Source organism: Neophocaena asiaeorientalis, unplaced genomic scaffold (genome assembly GCF_003031525.2).
Source record: "Neophocaena asiaeorientalis asiaeorientalis breed wild unplaced genomic scaffold, Neophocaena_asiaeorientalis_V1.1 scaffold239, whole genome shotgun sequence".
Lineage (NCBI taxonomy): Eukaryota > Metazoa > Chordata > Mammalia > Artiodactyla > Phocoenidae > Neophocaena > Neophocaena asiaeorientalis.
Window position 1 is genome coordinate 184,677 of NW_020175103.1, and position 26,332 is coordinate 211,008.

At 45.1% G+C, this 26,332-nt stretch overlaps 1 protein-coding gene across 4 annotated transcripts; it reads right to left on the reverse strand.

Moving 5' to 3' along the window:
* Positions 1–8: 8 nt before the first annotated feature.
* Positions 9–9,881, reverse strand: MOG (myelin oligodendrocyte glycoprotein). Of its 4 annotated transcripts, XM_024764289.1 has the most exons (8): positions 9,800–9,881; positions 8,299–8,646; positions 4,408–4,521; positions 3,063–3,083; positions 2,716–2,736; positions 1,051–1,167; positions 732–750; positions 9–125 (listed from the first exon to the last, which is right to left on the reverse strand). In XM_024764289.1, the coding sequence occupies exons 1-8, from the start codon at positions 9,879–9,881 to the stop codon at positions 17–19; spliced, it is 831 nt and encodes a 276-aa protein (XP_024620057.1). In that variant the 3' UTR covers positions 9–16. The 4 variants fall into 4 exon arrangements, with proteins under 4 accessions (XP_024620057.1, XP_024620059.1, XP_024620060.1 ...); XM_024764291.1 differs by lacking the exon at positions 1,051–1,167; XM_024764292.1 differs by lacking the exons at positions 9–125; positions 1,051–1,167 and adding an exon at positions 379–392 and having other exon boundaries at positions 730–750.
* Between the last annotated feature and the right edge of the window lie 16,451 nt (positions 9,882–26,332).

Consider the following 26,332-nt stretch of genomic DNA (forward strand, 5'->3'; position numbering starts at 1 on the left):
GTTCCTGGTCTCCAGTTCATGGCAGAGACCCTCTTGTCTGTGTTACTCTGCAGCACAGGTGCCCTCTGATGGAGAGAAGAGCAGCTGCCTGGCTGTAACCAGAGAGGGCTTCCAGATGGAAGATAGACCAAGGAGTAGAAATATGTGGGCAGCATAAAGGGGGAGAGGAAGGAAGGAGCTGGGGAAAGGGAGAGACAAAGTAGATGACAGAAGAGAAGTTGATCCTATTTGGAATTCAGAGCGTTCCTGCAAGTGCAGATTGGAATGTCCCCACAGCAGAGAGGCCAGTGGGTGTGCAACTTGATGGATGTGACATCCCCGAGGACCAGTCTTTGGGCCAACCAGGCTCTTCTCCATCCTGCCAAGATGCGACATCATTCAGAAGGGGTTTCCTAGAAGGAGGAGAAAATGACTTGAAAAAGCTGTCAACAGTTTCTGTCATGAAACTGTCACACCAGGGAGAAGAAAGCCCTGTGGAGTCATCTGGCCTTGGAGGGGAGGCCCAGGGCAGCTGCTGTAGGGAGCAATTGAGAAAGGAGGCCAGCTGGAGTGGGATTCTTGCTTTGGAGCACGAAGGTGGAGGAGGAATCCTCCCTCCAGCCGGGCTCACCAGCCCTTCCTTTCCTTTGGGATTTTGATCCCTAAATAGCCCCCTCTTCCCCTTGCTGCTTTCCTTGTTTTTTTTTTTTTTTTTTGCTCTCAGCTTATAAGAAAGAGAAGAAAACTTACTTAGCTCCTCAAGAAACTGCCCTGAAAACAAAGAGAAATAGGTAATGAGTGGAAGATGACTAACTCCTCCCACATCCTCCCTGTGGAATTCATAGTCCCCCCCCACCTCCCTTTCCACTAAGGGACCCCACAGATCTCAGTAAGTGGCTCTCTTTATGGATTCTCTGAGGAGCCTGGAGTTGGCCATGTGGACAGAGCAGGAAGGAAATTCCAGCTCTGAATCTTGAGCCCTGGTTCCATCCACCCTCTTTATGTTTCTCACTCAGGGCTGGCTTGATCCCCTGCTGCCCAGTGGTCCTGTTTGCTGCCCCAGCACTGCACCTGCTAGTCGTCCGTGTAGCCAGTTGTAGCAGATGATCAAGGCCACCAGGGGTCCGAGAAATGGCACGATTACAAACAGGGTTATCTTCCAGCAGGGCACCCTCAGGAAGTGGGGATCTGAATCGTTTGCCACAGAACAAACAGGATTAACATGTGTTCCCCCTTGTGTCCCACCCACCCCTCTCCATTTATTATTGGATTTATTTTGGGTGGTGGAGGGGGTAGGTTCTTAACCTGGGTTCCAAAATAGTTTGTGGATAGAGTCCAGGGAGTTCATGAATTTGGATGAGAAAAGCATTCCATTTTTATTTTCACTAACTTCAAACTGAATTTAGCATTTTCTTACACTAAAAATGTAGCTAACAAACCAGTTATCGGCAGTACCTGTGACTTCATCACCAGTGGAAGCCACATTCCCTTCAGAGTTGTTGCAGAAATCTCAGAATACTGTTTATAAATATATTTTTTTTATATATATATTTTTTTATCAATATTTTGAAATCACCGAATTATTAGACCTGCTGCTACATTTTATTATTTAATGTATATTTTGTATTTAGTGTATATTATTTAATGTACATTTGTTACTTTATCACAAATTGGTTTATATTTCGAAAACTATTTCAAAACAATGGTTTTCTTTGTAATCCTGTGTGTTATATTTTATGTGTACAGTTCAAAACATTCTGGGAAGGGAGGGGTCCATGAGGCTTAACCAGATTGCCAAAGAGTACAAAAAGTTAAGACCTTTGTTTTTTTGAATCCTGTAAAACAAAGATCCTGTTCCTTCCCTTTGAGTTGCAGACTATGTGTGTTGTTTTTCCTGCACACTGATTAAATGCTAGCGTGGAGCCAGGGGCACCTCCAGCCTCAGGAGGAGAGGCTGTTCAGGAAGGCTGCTCAGAGCAGGGACCATCTTATAATTTCTGCAACATCCATTCAACAAATATTTGGGTGCCCTTCTATTGTAGGCATTGTCGTTAGGCACTGGACAACCTGCAGTGAACAAAAAGGACAGAGACCATGTCCTAGGGCCAACATTCTTTTTTTTTTTTTTTTTTTTTTTTTTTTTTTTGCTGCATGGCATTCAGGATCTTAGTTCTCCCACCAGGGATTGAACCCTCACCCCCTGCAGTGGAAGTGCAGAGTCTTAACCAGTGGACCACCAGGAAGTCCAGGCCAACATTCTAGTGGGGTTTGATGTCTTCACTCTTCCCCCAAGTCGCCTTCCCTGAGGAGTCACATGTAGTTACTCATTCTGTACTGTGAAAACTCATTCCTCTGTGAGTTGTCGATGATGTATATGTACTTTGTTCTCCAGTAATTTATGTATATGTATCACCTCCCCAACTAGACATCAAGTTGATGTGCAAAGGATCTGTTTACCTCCCTTTTGTAATTCCTAAAAAAAGAAGTAATGTACATAAAGTACTTGTAACTCCTAGAACGTTAACATTTGGGAAGCTGTTACAGTGCCAGGTACATGAAAGCGTAATGTAAGTGTTTGCTATTATCTAACCCATCCTAGGTGCAGATGATGACATTCAAAGAAAGAACAAGAGAGGGAGGAAACCAACCAGAAGCCAGGGGTCCTTACGTCCCCAGGTAACAGGAGCCGAGTGAAGCACCAAGCTGACCTGGGGGGCTGGGTACCCCAGGACTTACCAAAAGTCCGGTGGAGATTCTCTGAAAGAACAAATGCAAAGGGATTATTAGTATGGCACTCAAAACAATCTTTTCTCCTCTGAGCCTTTGTTATTTAGTCACTTTAAATTGTAAGTGATGCACGATGGAGGAAAGGAAGCTGTAGGATTTTACTTCTACTCTGGCTGAAGGCAGGGAAGAGGAATAAGACTCTATGACTGGTTATAGGAGTTTTAATAGTGAAGTTCCTGCCTGAAGGGAGCACAGGGTATTGGGACAGAGGCAGAGATGGTCTGAGAAAATGACCATTTCAGTTACACCAGAAGACCTGGAGGGAGGCATGGGGAGGGAAGGTGCCTGGAACTCACCCATCTCTGCTGGAAGTTTTCCTAAAATAGAAAAAGGCGACATTTTTAGTTCCAGCTCAGGCACTAGATGGGGCCCCTCCACACCCATTGCCTTGGGCCTTTGTGCAGGTTGTTTCTCAGTAGCCCATGAACACCCTTAGAGTGAGAAGAGCACCAGATTTGAAAGCAGGAGTTCAGGCTCATTCCCTGGCTATTGCCTGGTTTAAATATCGGGTTAAAGAAAGTGGAGAAGCTCAGTAGACAGCGATGTTCACCAATGCCCCCAACAAATCTAAGGTTTTATGACCGCCCCCACTGCTCTCTGCTCCTTTTCTTGCTGGTTCTCAGTTCACAATGTCACTCCACCCCGCTGGGTTGTCACTTAGGAAATCTAAAGCTACTTCGCATCTGAATGAGGAAGGAAGGAACTAAGTTTTTAGTTGAGCAGATGCTTCGCGACCGGCTCTGTACTAGATGCTTTACATAACATTATCCCCTTTAACCCTCCCATAACTTGTAGGAGGGAGGGTGTTATCGCTACTTGACTCAGACTAGGCAACTGAGGCTTGGAGAGTTCGTCATTGTCTGAACTGGATCTAAACCCAGGCTGGCCAACTCCACTGATCAGGTTCTTTCTGCTCAGCCATGTGGGCTGAAGACCTTTCTCATGTGGGAGAAGAGGTAACTGAGTAACTGGGATGAGGTCAAGGGAAGAGAAGATCCCACCAATATCCCCCCTCATATACTCCAAGCCCTCCTTGCTGCTTTATCCTCTTAAGAATGGGAGGGGAGGAGAATTGGAGGCCCTGCGGGCTTTGGCTTTGAGAACGCTTGGTGGCGGGGAGAAGTCTCAAAATGAAAGCTCTTGGGCACAAGAGAGGAGCTTCAGATGGTTGAACCCATGTCCTCAGTGTTGGATGGAAAAGGAGGAAACAACACCTACTATGTGGTAGGGACTTTTACTTACAGTATCTTTATTTAAACCTAGTAGCACAGACTTGCCTGATTCTGAAGCTCACACTCCCCCAGTTGCATGACCTGCTGTGTATGTTTCAGGGGCCAGAAGATAGGGGTTTAGGCCTGAGCTCTGCCACTTATAAGCTGTGCCAGCTTGAGTAAATCTCTGAACCACTCCAGGCCTCAGTTGCTTCCTCTCTAAAATGGGGCTATTATATATCAGCCCTACCTCATAGGGAAATGAAAGGCCCTATTATCTAAATGATATTTACATTTGGTAGGATGTAAAACTTGTCATTATGGAGTTCTGAACCCAGAAGTCCCTCAAAAATAAACGTTAGCTAACCAAGCTCCAAGAGACCAGGCACTTCAGGGAAGGGTCCCCAGCCAGCCACCCTCCAGCCTGTACCTCTGAGTCTGCGCTGCAGGCAGAGGAAGGCAAGGCCCACAGTGATCTGCAGCAAGAGCACAGGCAGAACCGCGATGAGCGCCAGCACTCCAGGGTTGATCCAGTAGAAGGGATCTGAAAGGCAGAACCGGGGGGCCCAGCACTGTGTCATCAACACCCAGCACAGTGCCCACGGCTCCATGAGTCAGGATCAAAGAAGATGACTCAGAACTAACACCTAAGCTTAGGTTTAAAGGAAAAGTAAGGGGTTATTTCTGGGAAGGGCCGGTGGTTTAGAATGACAGGAGTCGAGGCTGTGTACTGGGCCAGTCTTGGAGAGTTCTGAGCACCACTAAAGGGACTTAGAGCTGATCCTCAAGGTCACGGGGTACACTGAAGCATTTCATGCTGAGGAGTGACAAGATCTGATTTACTGACTGCAGGACTAGAGGAGGGGATCGAAGGCAGTCAATTAAGAGGCCATGGTAATGGTGAAAGTAAAACACATGAGCCTAGGACAGTGGTGGCGGTGTAGGAAGTCAAGGTGAACTTAAATAGGAAAAAAAATACGTATTTTCAGTAAACTTTAAGCTGAAATTTAGTGTTTCTTTCAATTATGTTTGTAGGCAACACTCCACAACAATATGAACAAAACCTGAGACTTTGTCATCCCTAAAAATCACAAATATTTTCATATCACGGTACAGAAATCTCAAAATATCACTTATGTTCCTTTTGAAATGACACTATTATTAGGGCCACCCCATATCTTACTTTAATATTTTGATAACTGTATTTCAGTACAAGTATGTTTTATGCATTTCAAATATCCTTCTGAGAAGGGGTTCATCGACTTTACCGGTCCGACAAAAGGGTGCATGACGCAAAGAAAAGTTAAGAACCTTTCTTCTGGAGCTTTTGAGAAAGTAAGATCCGCCGGATTTGGTAACTGAGCGGACATGGAGTAGGAAAGATAAAGAGACAGGGGATGACCTTTGGCTCTCTGGCGCCATCTATTGCCCATTCTCGAGTCGGCTCAGTGCCCCAAAGCTTTCCCTGTATAATCTCAATGTTCAGGGCCGGTCCTTGACGTCTTGTTCTCTGCGTTAGGGGGCTAGATAAAGATACTGCCATCAGGGTAGGCATTAAGTCACAGCAAACAACATCAAACTGGTTTCTTAGGTATAAATACCATCCTTCAAGCTGCGGTTTCAGGCTCTTGTCTGTTACTGTGTTCCCCAGGAGAAAACACAGCCAGCTCTACTTTCAAAGTTCTCATTGGAAGTTACCTGGAGCAACATGGTTTAACAATTACATATTTTAGTTCCTTTTTTTTTTTTTTTTTTTTTTTTTTTTTTTGTACACCTTTTATATTTTAACAAAGGGTTAGGATCACAAAAAGAGAGAAAAAGAGATATTATGAGACTTCTGATGTAAAGTGATATGAATGAAGTATATAGCATCACCTATGAAATATGCTTGACAAAATAAATCAAACCTGAATCTGATTGTTCATATCCTAATCTATAAGTTTACAGAAAATAAAAGGTACGGAACACTGTATTAAACAACATGGGAATGAAATCAGCAAAATCTAGATCGTGGGAAACTCTACAGGGCGAATGCCAGCCTGTGGATCTTGTTTGGGTTTACCAACTGTAAAAATATATTTATAAAACAATCATAAAAATGTGAACACAGACTGAGTATTGTTAAGAATTTTTGTTAAATTTTAAAGATGTAATAATAGTATTTTGGTTATGATTTTGTTTTGTTTTTGAGTTTTTCTATTTGAGACATACGGTTTTGAGGATTTAGCAATGACACGATAATGCTGCCTAGGATTTGCCGGAGGAATTCATCTGGGGAGGATGGTGATGAGTGGGGTCTAGTGAAACAGGTGGCCTGTCCTTGGGTCATAACTGTTGCAGTCAGGTGTTGGGAACTTGGAGGCTCATTATAATAATCTCTCTACTTCTGTATATATTTTAAAGTTTCATAATGAAGAGTTTAAAGAAAGTTTTACAGACAACTAGTAATGAAATCACAAAACTGACAAGAAAAATACAAAGTTGGAAGGAGAGATTAGAAACTCTTTAGAGAAAGAGGTGAGGTAATTACACCTGAAACTTGGCAATCACATAGTTACTGCATTTCAGTCCTAAATTTGTCTCAGCTTCCTCACGCTAGGTGGGTGGTCCATCATTAAACTCTCTTTTTTAAAAGACTCTTAGGCATGCAGATTATGAGAAAGGAGAAGTGGGTGGGAATGTGGAAATCCACCCAAAGGAAAACTTTCTCCCCGGGCAGTTCATTTGTTTGTTTGTTTGCTTGTTGGGGTGGGGTGGGGATGTACTGGGGGAGGCAGTTACTGAGCCAGGAAGCTACTGAACAGGAAGGAGGAAAATCGGAAAACTGGAGAGATCCTCACTATCAGACTTCCTTGCAGGTAAAAATCCCCCAGTGTAAACAGCTGTATGAAGAACATTCTGTGACACACAAAGCTGTTTTCACATCCCTGAGATCCGTCTCTAGAAATAGTGCTTTGTTATCCTGCATACAATGCCATCTTCTGGTCCCAGTACTGCAACAGTGGCCCTTGAGATACAAAAAAAAGTGATCAATTGTCTGATGTTTGCCCAGCAGGTGGGGAGGAGGGAAGGGAAATGACCTGAGGCCCAGGCCTCAGAATATTTTTGTTCCTCAGTTAAATAGCAATTAACTTTCAAATCTCCCCCTCCTTGTCCGAGTCTTAACCCCTCGCGGATAAAACAAAAAAATAAATTTCAAAGTCATCCCTCACATAAAGCGTACCACAGGGCTTCCCTGGTGGCGCAGTGGTTGAGAGTCCGCCTGCCGATGCAGGGCACACGGGTTCGTGCCCGGTCCGGGAAGATCCCACATGCCGCGGAGCGGCTGGGCCCGTGAGCCGTGGCCACTGAGCCTGTGCGTCCAGAGCCTGTGCTCCGCAACGGGAGAGGCCACAACAGTGAGAGGCCCGCGTACCGCAAAAAAACCCGACCAAACAAACAAACAAAACAAACATACCACAAATGAAATTCTGGAGAAAGAAAGAAGTGGAGGTAAAATCTGTAGGTAACATCTCTTTCTATGATTATATTCAGACATTAGTTCTACTTGTTTAATTCCTTGCAACTATGTTTACCAGGAATATATTGTTTAATAATGTTCCTCATCTAATAAAACACTACAAACACATCAACTGAGGAATTCACTGTAATAGGATTTGACCAGTTTGACTCCTTAGGAATAAGGCCCTTGTTTATAACAAATAAATGAAAAGACAATCCAAAGCAAAACAAGAAAGGAAAAGGTCCACTTGGATACTTTGATTATCTTTCAGATAAGTAATATTCCCCTCTAGTAGCACAAAATAACCACAAATGGATTATTTTGCTGCCTACATTTTTCATTTTTTCTATTTAAAAATTTTTAAAAGTTCTCTGTACGTACCCACAAATGTGCATGTTATATACACACTTTTATATAAATGGATAAATTTTTTGTTCCCTAGATTCTGTAGCTTGCTTTTATCACTCAACAATACCTTGTAAAATGCCTCCAAGCTGTCTGGAATGGCCCTACAACAATCTTTTAAATGGCTGCGTGATATTCACTGTATGGGTAACAGTGTTTACTCAGTCACTTCCCTACTCATGGGCACGGACTCTGATTCCGGCTTCCTTACATCATTACAGAATAATGATGTAACAGACAATGTGAGCATATGAATTCCCAGAGATACTGATGTGCGTATCTCTATGGAGTTAATTCCCAGGAATGAGCTGTTTGGGTTGAAGGATCTCATCTCAATTGAGAGAATGACTGAAGGCTCAAAGGGAGGTCCTGGCCACCCAACAGACAATACCTACTATTACAGACACTACTCACCTTCCACTTTCAATTCTATTGCTGCCTCCTCTTGGTAAGAATGATCTCGGAAGAAGCAGGTGAAACCTCCTTCATCTGAGAACCTTACATTCCGGATCCTGAGGGTCACCTTTCCCTCCCCAATAGTCTCCTTCAGCAGCTCCGTGCGGCCCCGGTATTCAGGCGCCTGCTCTTCATCTTGGTCCTTGCCATTTCGGTAGAGATGAACCACCCTGGAGAAGGGGGGTCGGTACCATCCCACCTCCATGCCTGTAGCGTTCTTTCCTGGAGATATGCGACAGGGCAATTCCGCTTCATCCCCCACCAGCACCCGGATGGGCTGCCCTGGTCCCATTACTCTGAACTGTCCTATCCAAGACACAAAATAAAAGAAACTGAGCATCAGAGGGAACCTTGACAAACAAACCCTTCATGGGAAGGGCTGCTTCTAAACAGGAAAAGAAGACACTTGATTTTTAAATAGAATTCTAGAGCCAGGGAGAAGCTCAATTTTTCTTAAAGGTCTCTGGTTATAGAGATACCGTGAGTTCCCTGGACAGAACATTCTAGCATGTGGTCATCCCAGCCTTTAGGTCCCACCTTGGAATGTGGTCCAGCATCTTGCAGTTTAACTGTTCCATGGGCCTCCCTGTTCAGTCTTGGCCAACTTGATCCTTCTTCTCCCCTTAGAGGTCTTGCTTTGGTCGTTCCTCCACCACCACCTCTCCATCACTTCTCAGCCCTCTGTATTTGTTCACACCCTGGTCCCAAATTCTTCTCCTCTGAGATCTTCCACCCTAGAGGTGGAGGATCTTCTTTCCTTCTTTCCTCCTTCTTCTTTTCCTCTGTATCTTCAGCCCTCTCTACAGCTCCTGGACCCTGCCCTGTACATGTTCCCAGTCTTTTTTCCTCTGTGGGATATATCTCCTTGTCAGCCTTGGAGCTACTAGAAGATGAAGCTAGTTTCTCCATTAGACCTGCAGCCATTTCCCGAGGGAGTATATGTTCTGAGCCTTCTCTGTTAGGCGGCTCCCTGAGATTGGGAATCTGTCTTCGGAGAGCAGGGATCCTCTGTAAAAACCTATTAGTGCCTGATAGTGTGAGACAGAACTCTCAAACATGATGAGACACTACAACTCAACCAACATTTATCATGATTTACCATGGGATAGGCACAACTAAGCATATTATATATACCTTACCTAATTGAACCCTGACAGCAACTCCAAGAGGCTGTTATTATGATATTCCCCGTTTGATAGGTGAGAAAGCAAAGTTGGAAAGATAGGTAAGACCAAGTTCAAGGAGAGCCCTGAGTTAAGGTCGCATGATGGATTTAGGTCTCCTTCTGAAGGCTGTAGGGAGGCACTGGTGGTATCTGAGGGGAACCATGTCAGCACATCTATGTATTGAAAAGGTAACTTGCATGGCAACTTGAGGGTGAGTTGAAGGAGGTGAGCCCAGGGAACTAGCCTTCCTGTTCTCAGGGTCTCCCCAGGGCAGGAATAAAGAGAAATCTTACCTGCAGAGCTGGAAGACAGCTGGAGGAGGAAGAGGAGGGAGGGGAGGCAGCTGGGCAGAAAGGAGCTCAAAAAACTGGCCATCTCCACTGTCAGTGGGGAAAGGGAGCCCCTGCAGCAGGGTCAGGCCAACAGAGGTGCGTGTCCCCACGGCTGAAGAAGCTCCAGGGGAGGATTGGGGAGGGCAGAGCTGCCCTGGCCCTGGTTCCTCCCCAGCAGAGTCGCAGCTGTGCTCCCAGGCACAGCCCCACGTTACCCTTGCCAGGCACTTACACAAAAGGGCTACAGAGCCAGGGGATGACCAGGGTTTGCCTTCTCCACCCCCTCAGAGCTACGGAGCAGAGGCTGCCTGGTACTAGGCCTTCCTCCCCCACTCTCTCCCGGTGGCCAGCCTTTGAGGGGGCTTCTAGGATCTGACCTGTTGGGATGGATCACTCACTGGCCCGCAGGCTACAGCTTGTCGGTGCAATCTGCAAGGTCCCTTCAATCCCTCTCCTCCAGGTATTACCCAAAAGATAGGGATCTGTGTTGGATTTTTAAAAAGGAAGGAACATTTAGACTTGGTTTCCTATTTCTGTGGTCTCATAACTGTCATTACTAGGGCATTCTTTCCTCTTGATGTCTGACCTTTCTCTCTCCCACCGCAAATCCAAACGCCCTTCCTTATGTTCAGATGTGTTGCTTGGACTTAGCTTCTCCCTCCCAAAGAATACATTTCAAAGAGTCACGGGGTTGGGACTTCCTTGGTGGCGCAGTGGATGAGACTCCATGCTCCCAATGCAGGGGGCCTGCGTTCGATCCCTGGTCAGAGAACTAGATCCCACATGCATACTGCAACTAAGAGTTCTCATGCCACAACTAAGGAGCCTGCCTGCCACAATTGGGACCTGGTGCAACCAAATATATATATATATATTAAAGTAATGCATTTAAAAAAATAATAAAGTCACAAGTCAAGTGTCAGGAGTTGATGGTCACCTGTGCTCCAAGAAGCAGGCATGAAGAAAGCAAGATCTGCAAAGTCAGCGGCTGTCAATCAATACAGGCACTGAGGACAGGTCAGCAGTCAGGACACAGCCCCCAGCCTGGGCATCGCTCTCCAATTTCCTCTGTCACAGGGGAAAGTGAGATCTGGGATGGGAATACGATCTTTCTCCTTATCCCCAGACTTGGCTGATCACTAAAGAGTGAGACCAGTATCAGCACCAAGTTTGAAAAATATATTTTCCAATCTTAAGGATGTCTCATCAAAAAAAAGTCAGGATGGACAATTTAAAGCCATGCTGTCCAATACTGTAATCACTAGTCACAAGTGCCCGTTTAAATTAAATAAAATTAAAAATTCAGTTCCTTGATTGCACTAGCCATGTTTCAAACGCTCAGTAGCACATATAGCTAGTGGTTACTGCATCGGACAGCACAAATATAGACCAGATCCATCACCACAAAAAATTACATTGGGCAGCACTGTTCAAGGGCTAGGAACAGAACAGGGACAGACATTTTCTGCTCTTGTCTGAGATGAGCATGAGGGGCTAGAAGGATGGACTCCAGTCAGCTGAGTCTGGAAGTGGTGTATTCTTTTTTTCTGCAAGGCGGCTGTAGTTTGGGCACAAGCAGGCTGGCTATTCTGAAGCCGTGAGGGTGAAAGTCAAGGTCTGGAGGGATGAATGAGGCGGGAAGAGGAGTCTCTGTGCTTGCCTGACTTCCTCTCACGTGGGGATTCTCTCCTTCTAGAACCTAACATATCCTGTGATGCTCTTCCTCCAAGATACAAGTTCAGGTTCAGGTAAGAAAGTTATGCACAAGATGCTTTCCTGGACAGGGTTTGGGGGTCATAAGGTGCTTGAATTTGTCTGGCACTCGTCCCGTTGTCAAAAGCTGGATAGGAGGGCTTCCCTCGTGGCGCAGTGGTTGAGAGTCCGCCTGCCAATGCAGGGGACACAGGTTCGTGCCCTGGTCCAGGAAGATCCCACATGCCGTGGAGCGGCTGGGCCCATGAGCCATGGCCGCTGAGCCTGCGCGTCCAGAGCCTGTGCTCCGCAATGGGGGAGGCCACAGCAGGGAGAGGCCCGCGTACCAAAAAAAAAAAAAAAAAAGCTGGATAGGAGATCAGGGTGGAGTGGAGGGTTAAAAGATCAGAGAGGGTCAGGAGCTAACCAACCAAAACCACTTATAACAACTACACCCCCTACCTCTGAAGAGCTCACCTCACTTGCCTCCACGTCCTCGACTGCCTCACATCTTTGGAAAGGGGGTGGATTTCTGGAGCTGGGGTGAGCAGTCCCTTGGATGACATGGTCTCTGGACAAGGGAAAGGGGCAGGGCTACCAGCAAAACAAAGCCAGTGGAGTTGCCATTTATAGAAATCTGGGTATAGGAACATCTGGGTTTTGCTGGGCATGGTGCATGGTGTGGACGTGTCTAACAACCCTGTGTTGTTGGTCAGGCTGGTCATTTCCTTCAGCTCTTAAAAGTTACTTTAGTTTTGTGTGGCGTATGTTATATGATCTTGCAAATATTCTTGGGTCGTTTCTTACTCTCCTCAGTAATTTCCATTTGATCTACACCTCTCACCAGGTCTGATAACAGGCCGTGTACACAGTAATGTATGCAAAGTGACATACTATAAATATGTTCATGTGTATATTAACACACTATCCGTATGTAAAATAGTAAACACTCAATAAATGGGAGCTTACCTAGATGTTACCCAATAGCAGTACTGCGTAAGCTTTTCCAGAGAATGTGTAAAATATATATCATGCCCTGTTCTGCTTCTTGTGTTCTTCTTGTGGTGTTTACTTAATAATGCATAATTCCATATTAATACATAATATAGCCCTCTTGAACTTTTGAAAATGGGTTCTTATTTATTTGTTTATTTGGGTGTTCATTTGCTTCTGTTTCCAAATCCAAAAGGTATAAAATGACATACTTTGAAAATCGCCCAGCCATCCTGGGCCAACTTGTTTTCTCTGAATCCTTCCACATATGTGCCACTAGAGGGAGCCCCACAAGAAAGTTTCTTCGTGTGAGAACTAATCTACCCTCCCTCCCTTTTTAACATAAATGGTAACAACAATTTATCTTGGAGACAATCTATATTAGTACCTAAAGAACATCCTTGTTATTTTACACAGCTACACAATATTTTATGGCATGAATGTATCATACTTATTTAACTAGTTTCCCAGGACATTTAGATTGTTTCAATTTTTAAAATATCAATTTTACTAGGTTAAATAAAAATGTATTCAATTAATTTACATCAATAAATATTTAACAGAAACGATGTGCGTCAAGCTTTATATTAGGCTCTGATTGTAAAAGTTTCAGTAAGATGAAGAAAAAAAGAATTAGTTTTTGGCCGCCCTGTGCTGCAGCTTGTGGGATCTTAGCTTCGCGAATCCCGGCCCCCTGCAGTGGAAGCCCGGAAAGCCAGGGAATTCCCAAGAATGTTCTTGCTTTCTTTGTGGTTTCACTCTTGACCTGTCATTGTGGCTTTGTTTTTGTTTTTGCTATTTAATATCACATTCCTTCAGGCAGTGGGATACTTAGGGGGGTGAATGCAGGCCTTCCCATGTGCCTGGGGTCCTGCCCCTCAACTTGGCAAGACAGGTATATATGTCTGACCCCACCTCTCCCCTGTGCCCAGGCTCCTGCTGGGAGAGGGCAGCACAGAGAGTGGCAATGGTCCCTGGGGGGAGTTGAAGGCAACTAAAAACCAGTCCTGGGGAGGCTGAGAAGTGAGATCAAGCTTGAACCTTGGCTCCAAGCCCTCAGCACATGTTGTATTACCCCATCAGACTTCACTGACAAAACACAAATTGAAAGAAAATTATTAAGAATTTCGAGATAGTGACACAGAGCATCATGGCCCAAACATAGTGTCCCTTCCTAAGCATGGGCCCTGTGTGACTGCCTGTCAAATGCCCATGAACTTCACTGCCTTCTACACAGGTGAAGTTGTTGGCTCAAAGCGCATGGGCAATTGCAGTTTTAATAAATGTTGATAAATTACCCAGCACAAAGTTGTATACTTCGTACAGGTGGACACACTATAGCTCTCAGCTTTCTCCTCTGTAAATGGGGGATACTGACACCCACCTCATTAGGGCTGTGAACACAATTACATGAATGACCCATGGGAACTGTGAATGGTACACTTACATTCTGTAAGTGCCGTTATTAGCTCTCATTTGCAGTGATTTTTCTTCTGGAACTCCCTCTAGTGGTATAAATCTCAGGAGGAAATTGATATTTTCTTTTCCACTTTTGTGGTCTTATTTTCATAGTATATGTGTATTTAAACTGGTCTGCAAAGTCCATGGAGACTCAATGACCGATAGGCTGTAAAATGTCTAATTTATATCTGTTTAGCCCCGTGTTTCATGGGTCTGCAGGAAAAATGAGAACACTGATCTGAATCAAGCTGATGCAGGTACCCAGCAAGTGAGTTCTTGTACCCAAAGGTTTACATTTTATCTATTAACATTTTCCCCCATTTTTGGTGTCTTTTTTGTTATTATTCTGAAATTTTTTCATTTTTCAAAAAGAAAAACATTCAGCTTGTTATGAATCAGGTGAGTCAAACACTTAAACTTACTTACCCGCGCCCCCCAATAAACAGGAATGAATTTGTGCTGATTTTGAGCAAAATGTTATGAGTTGTCCTATGGAAGAGGCATTAAACTGTTCTGCAGGTCCTCGTGGGGTAAAACAATTAGGTGCAAGTCCTCGAACGTAGATTTCAGTTCAATACAAAGGAGAATCTTCTCTCCATCAGAATCGTCCAGCCATGGCAGAGACTGAGGGAGCGAGCTTCCCATCCCCTGGACATCCAGCCAACATAGAATGGGAAGTTAGGCTAGGTAACTCTAAGGTTTTTCCCTAGCTATAAGACCCTACGAGAATATACATTTTCCTTTCTCGTCTTTTTTTCCCGCTCCTGCCGCCTCCTTACAATCTCCCCGACGCCTTCACTCTCCACCAACATTCCCTAAGGATCTTGCAGGGGAAGGCCCAGGAGGCGCTCCCAGTCTGCCCCGCAACAGCTGACGTACTCAACTTCCCGCCGATAATTGGTTGCCAGGAGCCCTTGGGGGCGGAGAATAAGGCGGTGACTACACATATTCAGGCAAAAGCGAGGCGCCTGCGGACCGTGCAGTGACATCCAGTTCCAAAGGGCAAACCTTTTCTTGCCCTTTCACTTCAGACCCACCGCCCTTGGTTACCTGCCTTCCTCCCCTGTCCGCTTCGTTCCTCTGCTTTTGTCCAGCCTGGATTATGGAGGCGTAAATGTTGCGGGGCGAATAGCTCAGGAGAGGGAAGACCCAGGTGGCCATTTTGGCATCTGGCCCAGTTCCTGAGAGCACCCACCAGTGATGGCCCTTCAGTCACTACAAGATTGCTCCGATAGAAGGAAAACACAGTGGTGGCCATTTTGGAGCTGGGCGACTGTCATTTTGGCCATCATCTTAAAGCCTGGCCCCTACAGCACCCCGCCGGCCCCCCAGCAGAGAAAACTATATGGAGAGAGAATTCTGTAGTATGGAAATCTTAAAGCTCTTTCAGGACTCCTTATATCCCTATTCCAGAATATGGCGGAACTGCGTCTCCATATATATATGGATATATATAATATGGATATATAATATATATAAATATATATATATATATATATATATATTTATATATATTATATATCCATATTATATATATACATATATATATGGAGACGCAGTTCCGCCATATTCTGGAATAGGGATATAAGGAGTCAATTTCAGCTCCATGCAGCTGATCGATAAACATGTCAGACTCCAGTTTACTGTCCTGTGGGAGGACTTGTTACCTTGGAAAGTAAAGAAACTTCCGTGTCTTTAACTGTATAATGGGGATTATGGGGTTGATGTGAGGATTGAATATAAGGTATGCAAAGTACTTAGGTCTGTGTCTGGCTCTCAAAAACCATAATAACACCTTTTGTGCAGGGCCTGGGCATAGAAAGTCAGGCCATGAGGGCAGGACTTTATCTTGTTTTCCCTGTATCCTCCTTGGCTAGAAGAGTGAGGAATACATAATAGAATAAGTTTGTGGAAAGAATGAATGGCAAACTGGAATCTTAACCTTCTGATCTCCAGCCTTTGTATTCTCCTTGCTTTGTAGTCTCCTCCCTTTCAGGCTGTGGGTTCCCCCTTCATGCACCTTCTTGCATTGTAATCCCTCTAGGTCAATATTTACACTCTTACTTGATCTAGATCACACCAACTTGTTAACTCAAAGGTTAGTTTGTTTTTTTGTGTGTGTGGTTGCACTGGGTCTTAGTTGAGACATGCGGGCTCCTTAGTTCTGGCATGCGAACTCTTAGTTGTGGCATGCATGTGGGATCTAGTTCCCTGACCAGGGATTGAACCCCGGGCCCTTAGCATTGGGAGCGCGGAGTCTTAACTACTGCACCACCAGGGAAGTTCCCAGAGGTTAGTATTTTTGACTTTTGACCTTGAATCCTGGATTAAGGGCTTTGTGTGATGAGGAACTTCAGGTGTCTGCTAGCCTGGAGGGAGCTATTTTGAGGGGTAGGGATGACAAATGATAAATGACTTTGGTTGATTTTCAGGGGCCAAAGGTGGTTTAGCCGGAGCCAGCATCTCCTCTCACTTCCCCCTCACCTTTCCCTTCTCTTAATGTTATTCCCCACGGCCACTTCTACTGCTTCCAAGACTCTCACAGGACCCAAGTCTTCCTCTCTGTGTCATCTTCCCTGCTGCTCCAGGAAAGGAAGACATTAGTTTTACCCACAGCAGCAATCCCATTTCTGTGTATATTTCAGGGGACATTGAGGCTTCTGGAGCCACAGCACCCAGCTGCTCAAGAATCCTTCAAGTGTCAGATGAGAAAACCGATGTCCAGATTTTTTAATCAATCAAGTTGACTCAAACTTAGTCTTTCTTGTTGAATGAGCTTTAGGACAGCCATTCTGACCAACGGGAGCAATTTGATTCCCATTTACCCTTGGTTCTCAGCAGCATTCCAAATGGTTGGTGTTGCCAAGTCATCTGATAAAGGAGGTATGTTAGGTATAGTTTTATCTCAGAAAAAAAAATGTTATAGAGGAGGAAAAAAAACTATTATGTTAATATCTTTGACTAGGATTTTTAATACGCTTCCTGAAACCGTTGATTCAGGTACTGACTTACTAACAAACCACAGAAGTTCAACCAGCTCAGTTAGTCTGGTGATGCTATTCCCTCAAAGAAGGACAAGGATTTTGAAAGGAGATGATAAACTATAAAGGGGACTGAGGCCTTAAAATTAGTGAGAGTGGAGCTGAATGTGGAGACATGTGTGTCTGGAGGTGGGCGGGGTGGGGGGGGTGGGGAATAGTCCTGGGTACAGTGGTTTTGTGTTGGGTATGGCTATACCTCTGGTGTGGCCTTGAGATATGATGGTGATTTCTATTAGCCCAGCACAGCTTTCTGCCTAACTGGGGTTAATCAGGTCTACACACTATTGTATTCAAATCAAGGCTAGGAAACTGCCAGAATTGAGACATTTCCTTTTTATTTCATACACTGTTTGATATAGTTTCACAGTGAGCATATGGCCTTTATAATTATGATTTTTTAAAAAGTTACAAAACAAACAAACCTGGAAAGTCTCCTTAGTTGGGAAAAATACTGTTTCTGGAGGGAATCTAAGGTTGCCTTGTAGCTAGTGCCATCTAGTGGTCAGGTTAAGTTATTGCTCTGAGGTTGGACACAAAGCTAGCGCTGGGAAGACACTGGGTGGAGTTCAGTCGGGATCTGCCCCAGTGAGAGTACTTAGTGGACGACATACCATAGTCGTTTGACAAAGTTGTACAGAGCTTATACTTACTGAAATATTAATGCATCAATGAACTCACATTTACTCAGGACTTAGAATCGAGAAAAATGGTTGTAGGTGCTCAGCCCATGCTAGTCGTGCTTCTATTTGGAGCCATTTCATCCTCCTTCCTGACCACCATCCTGCTCTTCCCACTTTAACCTCCAGTTTACTTTGTGCTTTTCCATCATGGGCCCCTAGAGTTAGAAGCTACATTGTTACCCTCAATCCCTTTAGTAACATGTTGGTAAGAAGCTAGCAAACTCAGGGATACTTGCTTGGTACATTCCTGCTATTTAAAAAGTTCCCCACAATAGCTTCAGTTGGGTTGGATTTAGGAAGGGAGACTTCAAAGGGCATTGGTTCTAGGATTTAGGACAGTGAGTACAGAAGGAAGATGAAAGAAGACACCCTGTCTTGCCTGCTGGCTGTTTTACAGCAACCAGGGACAAGAGGGTCACCTGTTCTCCTAAGGTCTACTGGGTCTTGGTCTCCCTCTTCTTTTTATTTGTCCCCCTCTTCTGTCCTACTTGTAATTATCAAGACAGAATGAAAGTTTGCTCCAGATACAGTTGGAAATTCTCCACCTTTGTCCCTATTTCACAGCAGGATCTTGGAATAAGACCAAGAAGGCTGATCTTTGGAAGGGCACTTCCTTAAGAGCAGCAGGAAAGGCAGCAGGACCATCTTTCTGGTAGCATCTTGCTGTACTAGTATACTGGTCTGACCTGGGCCACCATTAGAGCTGCCATGTGGGTGTAAACTTGTGCATGCACCAGAAATTATACCCATAATGCCATTAGAGGACTTGTGAGTGGTGGGAGATGAGCAGCGGTCCTGCCAGGCCTAATGCCGGTGAGGGAGCTTCAGTCTGCTAACCGTAAGGGCTACTGGGCAGTAAGGGAAGGGTACTGGGAAGCAAGGGAAGGATATGGGCATCCCAGCATTGTGGACAGCAAAACAACAGCACCTGCAAATAAGGCAAGTAAGTAGAGATATTGCTAAAAGGGAACATACAGAAAAACACTGGAGAAGTCTTCTTGGAGAGGGACCCTGCCTGTGTCCCCACCAAGCTCCCTGCTCTGTGGCAGGGTGAATCTACTCCTAACAGAAATCTTACCCACATAATGATTGCCCTGTCGGTTTTATCCACATTAGCAATGCTGATGTGCAGATAGCTCTCAGGGAGACAGACCCCTAGGTGCCTTGGGGATGCTTCCCACAGCTGGTCATCAGGATGAGCAGGGTCTTTAAAGTCAGATAAATGTTCACATCTTGGCTTATTATGTGTGAGACGTTGGGCAAGTTATTACATTTATTTGCGTTTCATTTTCTCCATTTACAAAATGGAAATAAAGATATCTATGTCAGAGAATGTTATAAGGAGCAAGTGAGACAATCCAAGTAAAGTACACAACCCCAAACTGTTTATAATAAATGCTATTGTTATGATCCTGTAACTCACAGAGTGGAAAGACCTAAACGCGTGGAGGGTGTATCACCATTATGGCCTGTGGAATAAAGTACCCATTTCACCAATAACTAGAAGGTCTTTGACAAACAACAAAGACCACCAAGAGGGTAATAGGCTTGGAAAATGGTGTGATAATTCTGTACAGTGGAGTGAATACTGATCTTTGAGTCAGAAGATGTTTTTATTGATTGATCTTTTATCAAACTTCTAACCAAATAGCAGGCACTGTGCAGCTCTTGTAGGAGGGAAAAAGTGGGCACCATAAGTCCCTGCCCTCATGGAGCTTAAGATCTGGTCAGGAAGGCAGATGTTAAGTAAATGATTCCACAATTAAGTTAATTACCAATGAGATACGTGCTTTGAATGATGAATACAGTGTGCCAAGAGAGCACCTAGCAGGATGGGGAGGGGGTTTAGGTTAGTCTGAGGAATTCAGGGAAGGCTTCCTTGAGGAGGTGATATTTAAGCTGTTAATGAAGTGAAGATGGTATGGGGTGGGGAGGTGGAGGAGGAGGAGGGCATCTCCAGGCAGAGGAGACTGGTGTCTCCTGAGTTGAAAGTACTGTATTTGAGCAGCTTAAAAAACGTAATCAGGCCAGCATGGCTGGAGCACCGTGAGTGAGGAGGGAGGACCTGAGACCTGGGTTTTTTGCCCAGCTCTGCTGTTTATTGCCTGTGTGACCTTGGGCAGGTCATTTAAACTTTCTGAGCAGCAGTTTTCTCATGTGACAAATGGAGATATTACCACACTGAAGCAGTTGAAAGGATTAAGAGAGATGTGAGTTCTTTGTAAATTATGCACCAATAAAGGTATTATGTTTCTGTGCTGATCTAAGTGCAATGAATACTGAAAGCATCTGAAGGTGTGGATGAGTCATGTTGGTTTTTAGAGTTTCAGAGTGATGGTTTGGAAGAATAGGGAAGAGTTAAAACTCAGCAGGTGTTTGTTTACTCTAGGTTGCTAAAAGCAGAGCTTGCTTCACAGCTGTTCTAGGCATTGCCTTCTGCTAGGATTTGAATGGTACATATGGTTCTCTGGACCAGGGAAGGACCCACCTGCCCCACTGTAATAGGGTCATGGTTTTCATATAGTGCCTTTATGGAGATCCTCAATGGTGTTTTTTTTTGTTTTTTGTTTTTGCGGTACGCGGGCCTCTTACTGTTGTGGCCTCTCCCGTTGCGAAGCACAGGCTCCAGACGCGCAGGCTCAGCGGCCATGGCTCACGGGCCCAGCCCCTCCGCGGCATGTGGGATTCCTCCCGGACCGGGGCACGAACCCGCGTCCCCTGCATCGGCAGGTGGACTCTCAACCACTGCACCACCAGGGAAGCCCCGTCTCAATGGTGTTTTTATGGTATTTCCATAAATAGAATTTCTAGTCTGTATGTATACACACACACACACGTATAACTGAATCACTGGAAACTAATACAACATTGTAAATCAACTATACTTCAATAAAAATTTAAAAAATAATAAAAAGACATTTCTAGTCTGTTGCCTCAGATGTGTTCATCTGACTCCTAAAAACATCTATTTGTAAAAATTTTCTCATGTTTATACAGTCGTTTCCACACATGCTTTTCTGTAATTCCAAAGTCCGCAATGTTCTGAAAACCAAAAATTTTGTTTCTAACTCATTTGGGTGGCAAAACCTGGCCTGACTTGCATCCATTTTGTGGCAAAGCCAGAGGCGACGCTATTTATAGTCTTTGTTTACTCAACCTAATGTTAATAGCCATGCATTTTACTGCAGAAACATAATTGTGTTTATTATGGGCTTGCGACCTGCATATACATATCAAATAATAAGAGTTTCCAACATTTTGTAGCTTCTAATAGAAAAATCTGGGTGATGTGTCTTTTTACTCTGAGTATTATTTGGTTAGTGTGCTAGCGTGTTTAGCATAAGTGAGAATCAATATAGGGTACATGAATTGGACATATCAGAAGAGACAAATCTGTTGCAGCAAAATAAACAAACAAAAACCCCACCAACCAATTTCATAAATGCATTAAGATGCACGTACTTTTCGAAATGGTATGAATAATTATGTATAGGTACTCATACCTGGTATATACTTAATTATATATATTTAAATAAACATAATACTTGTTTATTTTTAAATCCTTAAAAATCCAGTTGTCTCATAGTTCCAGGAGTAGAAATACACACTAAATTTGTTCGTGAGAATGGAATATTTTCTAAATCTGTTAACCTGACCTCATATACCCTTTAGAAGAGGGACAAACTTACCATTTTCCTTTTTTGTGGCTTAGGTTGACTGAGCATTTCATTACGTTGTGTTCATTCATTATTATAGAAGGGCTTATTTATGGAGAAATTATTTGCAGAGGTAACTCATGGTGTCAACTTTGTAATCTGGTTATTGGCCCTGAGATCCTGTGAGACAGTGCTCCCCGTGACCCCACAGCACCTTGTGGGTAGGGGAGGTAAGCACTTGACCAGGCATTCACAGTGTGGCTTTTTTATTTTATTGAAGTTTTGTGAATTCCAGACCAGGTTCCTCTGTATATGCCTGAGTGAAGTCCAGCATGTAAATAACTTCATGTTTGAATTTTTTTTTTTTCATGTTTGAATTTTAAATCTTCATCCCATACATGTTCTAAACAGCAAGAGCTGTGTACGACAGAAACGCCCCCCCCCCCGAAGGTAAGTCTTTCATCCTAATGTAAGAGAGCACCAATATCCTCCGTTCACACAGTTACCACTGCTGCTTTAGATGGAAGACAGAACTGAAATGCAGTTTGACCTTTGATAAAGAATGCCTTGAGGTGGGACTTGGGTGAGAGAAGTGCCTTGAGACTAAGTCTCTGAATGCCTTGGAAAGAATTTGGAAATGGAGTAAAAGACTTGAATTCAAATATTGGCTGTGTTGATTTCGTAGCTAGATGCCCTTTGATTTGCTTCTTAATTTCTCTAAATCACAGTTTACTTGGCTCCAAAATTAAAGCACTAACATCTACTCTGCATGGTTGTGAGAGAATTAACTTGGATACCATCCCCTCACCCCGAAAGCACCTAGTATCTAGCAGATCATCAATAAGTTAAGCTACTTTGGTTAATATGTTTCCAGAGCTTACAAGGTGTTAAGTTCTGGGCTCTTTGCTCTCAGGGTTGGGCAGAAGACAGGAAAGGAAGTGGAAGTATGGGAAATAAAATGAACAAGGAGATTGGTCATTCTCAGGTAATTCAAGTGGGAACACCACCATCTCTATGAAAAACAGTCAAAAACTGAGAAAAGAGGTGGTTTCTCCAAAGGCACAAAGAATACAGGAGTGATGGCAGAAGGATGGAATCAGGTCCAGGGAATTTTCCGGAGGAGAGGACTTCTGTGCCTGGTGTGGAAGGAGGAAGTGGATTGGCTGTGGGGAGGGTGGGGTTAGGGTACTCAAGCCGTGATTGGGGAAGGACCTCAATAAATGTCCCTGAGGAATATGGACCGGGAAGCTGGGAAGCTATATTGGAAGATAAAAAGTGTGAAAGGAGGAAGTTGCAGCTACTGGTGGAAAAAGGTGAGTGGTTTGTATAGTGAATATAATTGGAGCCTCTCTCCACACCCTCAAATGCCTCTGCCCACTGAATAACAGATATTGGCTAGACTGTTTCAATGTACTTTGGAAGGTTAAAAGAAAACAAAACCCAACTTTAAAAAGAGAAAGGATTATAAGGTAACCCTTGTAAAACATTTGAACAAAAATTGAACAAATATGACCAAAAAAGGTTATCTAATAATTCATGGCCCCAGAGGTAATCACTGCTAACATTTTGATGTATTTTCTTTCAGCTTTTAAACACATATTATATCACAGTTGTACACATTTTGCATTCTGCTTTTTTTCCCCCAAACTCTCATGTTTTCCCATGTAAATGTCATTAGATACTCTTTTGAACATGTTTTTATAACTATTCCTTTGAACAGACTACATTCTAATTTATTGAATCAATAAACACTCTGTGATTTGGACATTAAAGTTGTTTCCTTTCCTGGGTTAGCATCAGGAGTGTGGTGATTAATATTACCAAGATAATTTTCAAGTTCATAGAAACATAGACTCCTCTTTTCCAGGGGGGGAATTCCATCCTACCATCCTCCTCAATTCAACATAGTAAAGGACTCAGGACTTCAGGGAAGCCAGAGACAAGTTTCCAGAATGAACGACAAGGGAATTCCCTGGCACTCTCAGCATCTAGGGCCCCGGGTTCAATTCCTGGTCAGGGAACAACGATCCCAAAAGTCTTGCATGTGGCAAAAAACAAAACAAAACAAACAAACCAAAACCAAAACCAGAAAACACAAAAACTAGGTGAGGAACTTGTGGGCTCCTGAGAGAATGCCTACTCAGATATTCCCCTACAGAAAGGCCCTGCTGGGACAGGGAAGGGTGTCCTCTGGGCGCTCAACCTTGCCAGGACCATGAAAAAGCACCGAGACCAGAGAGCTGACCTAGCCCATAGACAGGGCACAGAGACAGGAAACTCTTCTTTCTAAAGCAATCTGGGAAAATTCTCATCCATATGATGCTTTTTCTGCTGCCAGTAACTTGACAAATTTTTGATTCTGCCCTGCTGAAAGAACGGCAGGTCACTCAGAGGAGGGGTTGCTATCATTTTCAGTGTTTAGAAATCCTGCCCCACTCTCTTCTTCTCTTCTGCCCATTTTCTAGCTCAGTGGTTCTCAGCCACTCCCTAGGGAACAGTTTGAAGATTCGTGGGCTTTCTTTTTGTAATTACAGTGATGAGGGGGGAACTGTGGGCCCTTATGGGTAGGGTAGGGGAATAAGATACTCTTCAAAGCACAGCCTGAACAAATGAAGAACTGTCCCTCCTCCAGATTCTCAAATGTCCCCTAGGACATTCATGTAGGTGAAAACTTGTGTTTAATTATCGGAGCCTAGAATTTAATACAATTTTAAAAGTGGTTTTAATATACAATGAACTTTCTAGGAATGCAATTACGGTTCTGCGTGAATTCAGGGAAGACTGACTTTGCTATCAAGAGTTGTTCAACATTTTGTTAAGTCACCTCATTGATGGCGACGTGCTGGAGGTAGTTGAGTCACCAACTCAGCACCTGTATCATCCCGCATTTGTAGCAGTTCCAGCCCCGTAATTCTATGGATAAGTGCAAGCATCTGCCTACTTCATGCCTTCAATACTCGTTAAAATACTGTGTATGTTCTTTTACTACAAATTACTTTTTTTCTTATGTCACAGACAGGGAATCATGTTGATTTTTTTTAAAGTTCTGTGTGTAGGTAGGTTATTTCCTCTATGAGCTTCAATTCAGCACAGTAAAGGAGTCATGACAAAATGTTTCAAGGGTTGAAGGTTGAGAACCTCAGCTCTAATCAGTCTCACAGCATTTGGCTTTTCCCCACCTCCTTCCCAGGACAAGCCAGAAAGAAGCTTTTTGTTTTACCCCATCCTCCAGAAGGCGCCCTCTCTCTCCTCTGGCAGCCCAAACTCATTCCCATGAACAATATACACACGTGCGCGCACGCACATACTCTCTCTCTCTCTCTCACACACACACACACACACACACACACACACACACACAGGCACACACCTTCCATCACCAGACAACAGCCTGGAGCCTCCGGAACTGTCAAAAGGCCTGCACTTCCCCCACTGTCTCTAGAGCTCCCAGTTCTTCCTTAGTCAAGAAATATTGCTAGGCCCTGCTGGAGTAGAGATAATGCTGGCTTCTGCCCACTTGGAGGCTCTTTATTTCCTGGTCTTTTTCTTTCTTTCTTTCTTTTTTCCCCTCCTACTTCAATTTCTCTCCTTGATGCTACCCTCTCCATCTTTTGCTTCCAATCCTCTCTCCGCCTTCCCTCCCCGAAGCAGGCGAGTAGCATTGCTGCTGGACCCACGGAGCAGCTCTGGTCTCCAGCTCTGTCTTCTCCACCCAACTCCTGTCGCGCTGAGGCGGCTCCCGGCCTTCACCCCCTCCCCTCCCCGCCCATCCCCTGTCTGACCCTGGCTTCTCCTTTCTCTCCCACCCGTCTCGTTCTCTTCCTGGCCCTCGGCCTCTGCCTCTCTCGTCTCACCCCGAACCAGGGCTGCCTTCTCTTTGTGCAGCCGTCTTTCTCCACCTGCATCCCAGATTCCCTGTCTCAGCGCCAGCTCCTCGACCTTTGGCTCGGGCACCCTCGCCCCCACCTCAGCTTCCAGTGGTCTAGCCTGCGGGTCCCCGCGCGTGTGTGCTTGTGCACCGGCGTCCCTCTCCCCTACCTCGCAGCTCCGCTCCCCTGCCGCCCGCCCCCCGGCGCTGTGGGCGGTCCAGGGCGGGGCTGGGATCCGGGCGGCTCCCGGGGCTCGGGTTGTGGGAGGTGCCCTCTCCCCGGTCTCCCCCCGCCCTGTCTCCTCCCGCACCCTCCTTCTTCCCTCCGCCCGGGAGCTTTCCCCGGTCCCCGGCGCCGCCTCCTTCCCTCCCGGCTCCCCGCTCCCGCGGCCGCCGCTGCCCCGGGGAAGGAGAGACGGGGGTGGGGTTTGGGGGAGGTGAAAGAGGAGGAGAGACCCTGGCCGGCGAGGAGCCCGGATTCGCGGGGAGGAGGGTCGGGAGGAAAAAACCTCCACTCCACTCCCCCTTTCCTCACATCCCCTCTACTATCCCGTCGGCCCTACGTAGTATCCCGGCCTGGCAGCCCCGTCTCCTCGGCCCCACTTTACTACTCCTGACCTCTTTTCCATCACCCCGCATTACTACCCAGCACCCGTTTCTCTGGCCCCCGGTTACCACACTAGGCCCCCTTTCTGTGACCCCGCATTATTCCCTCAGCCCCGCCCCTCTTTCTGGGCCCCCCATTGCTACCTCAGTTCCGCCTTTTCCATGGTCCCACCTTGCTGCCCAGGTGGCCTTGTAAGACCCCCCCCCCATGCTAATTCAACTCAGATTCTCCTTTAGCCTTTCTTAGCAAACTCACTCACATAGCATACCCTTTCACGATTTCTTAGTTACTTTTCTCCATTACCCCAACCAGCACCCTTCCCTTCCCACTTGTGAGCTCCTTGACCCTGGCTCATTCCGTTGTGTCCTTCCGCCCAGGGTCTGTACCCCTCCCCACTCTCATCCTCTCGCACCTCATCCCATCCCCTTTGTCCTCCACCTGCCCGTTGACCACGCCCTACCCTCCCCTGCCTCCCGCTGTTGACTCTGCCTTTTCC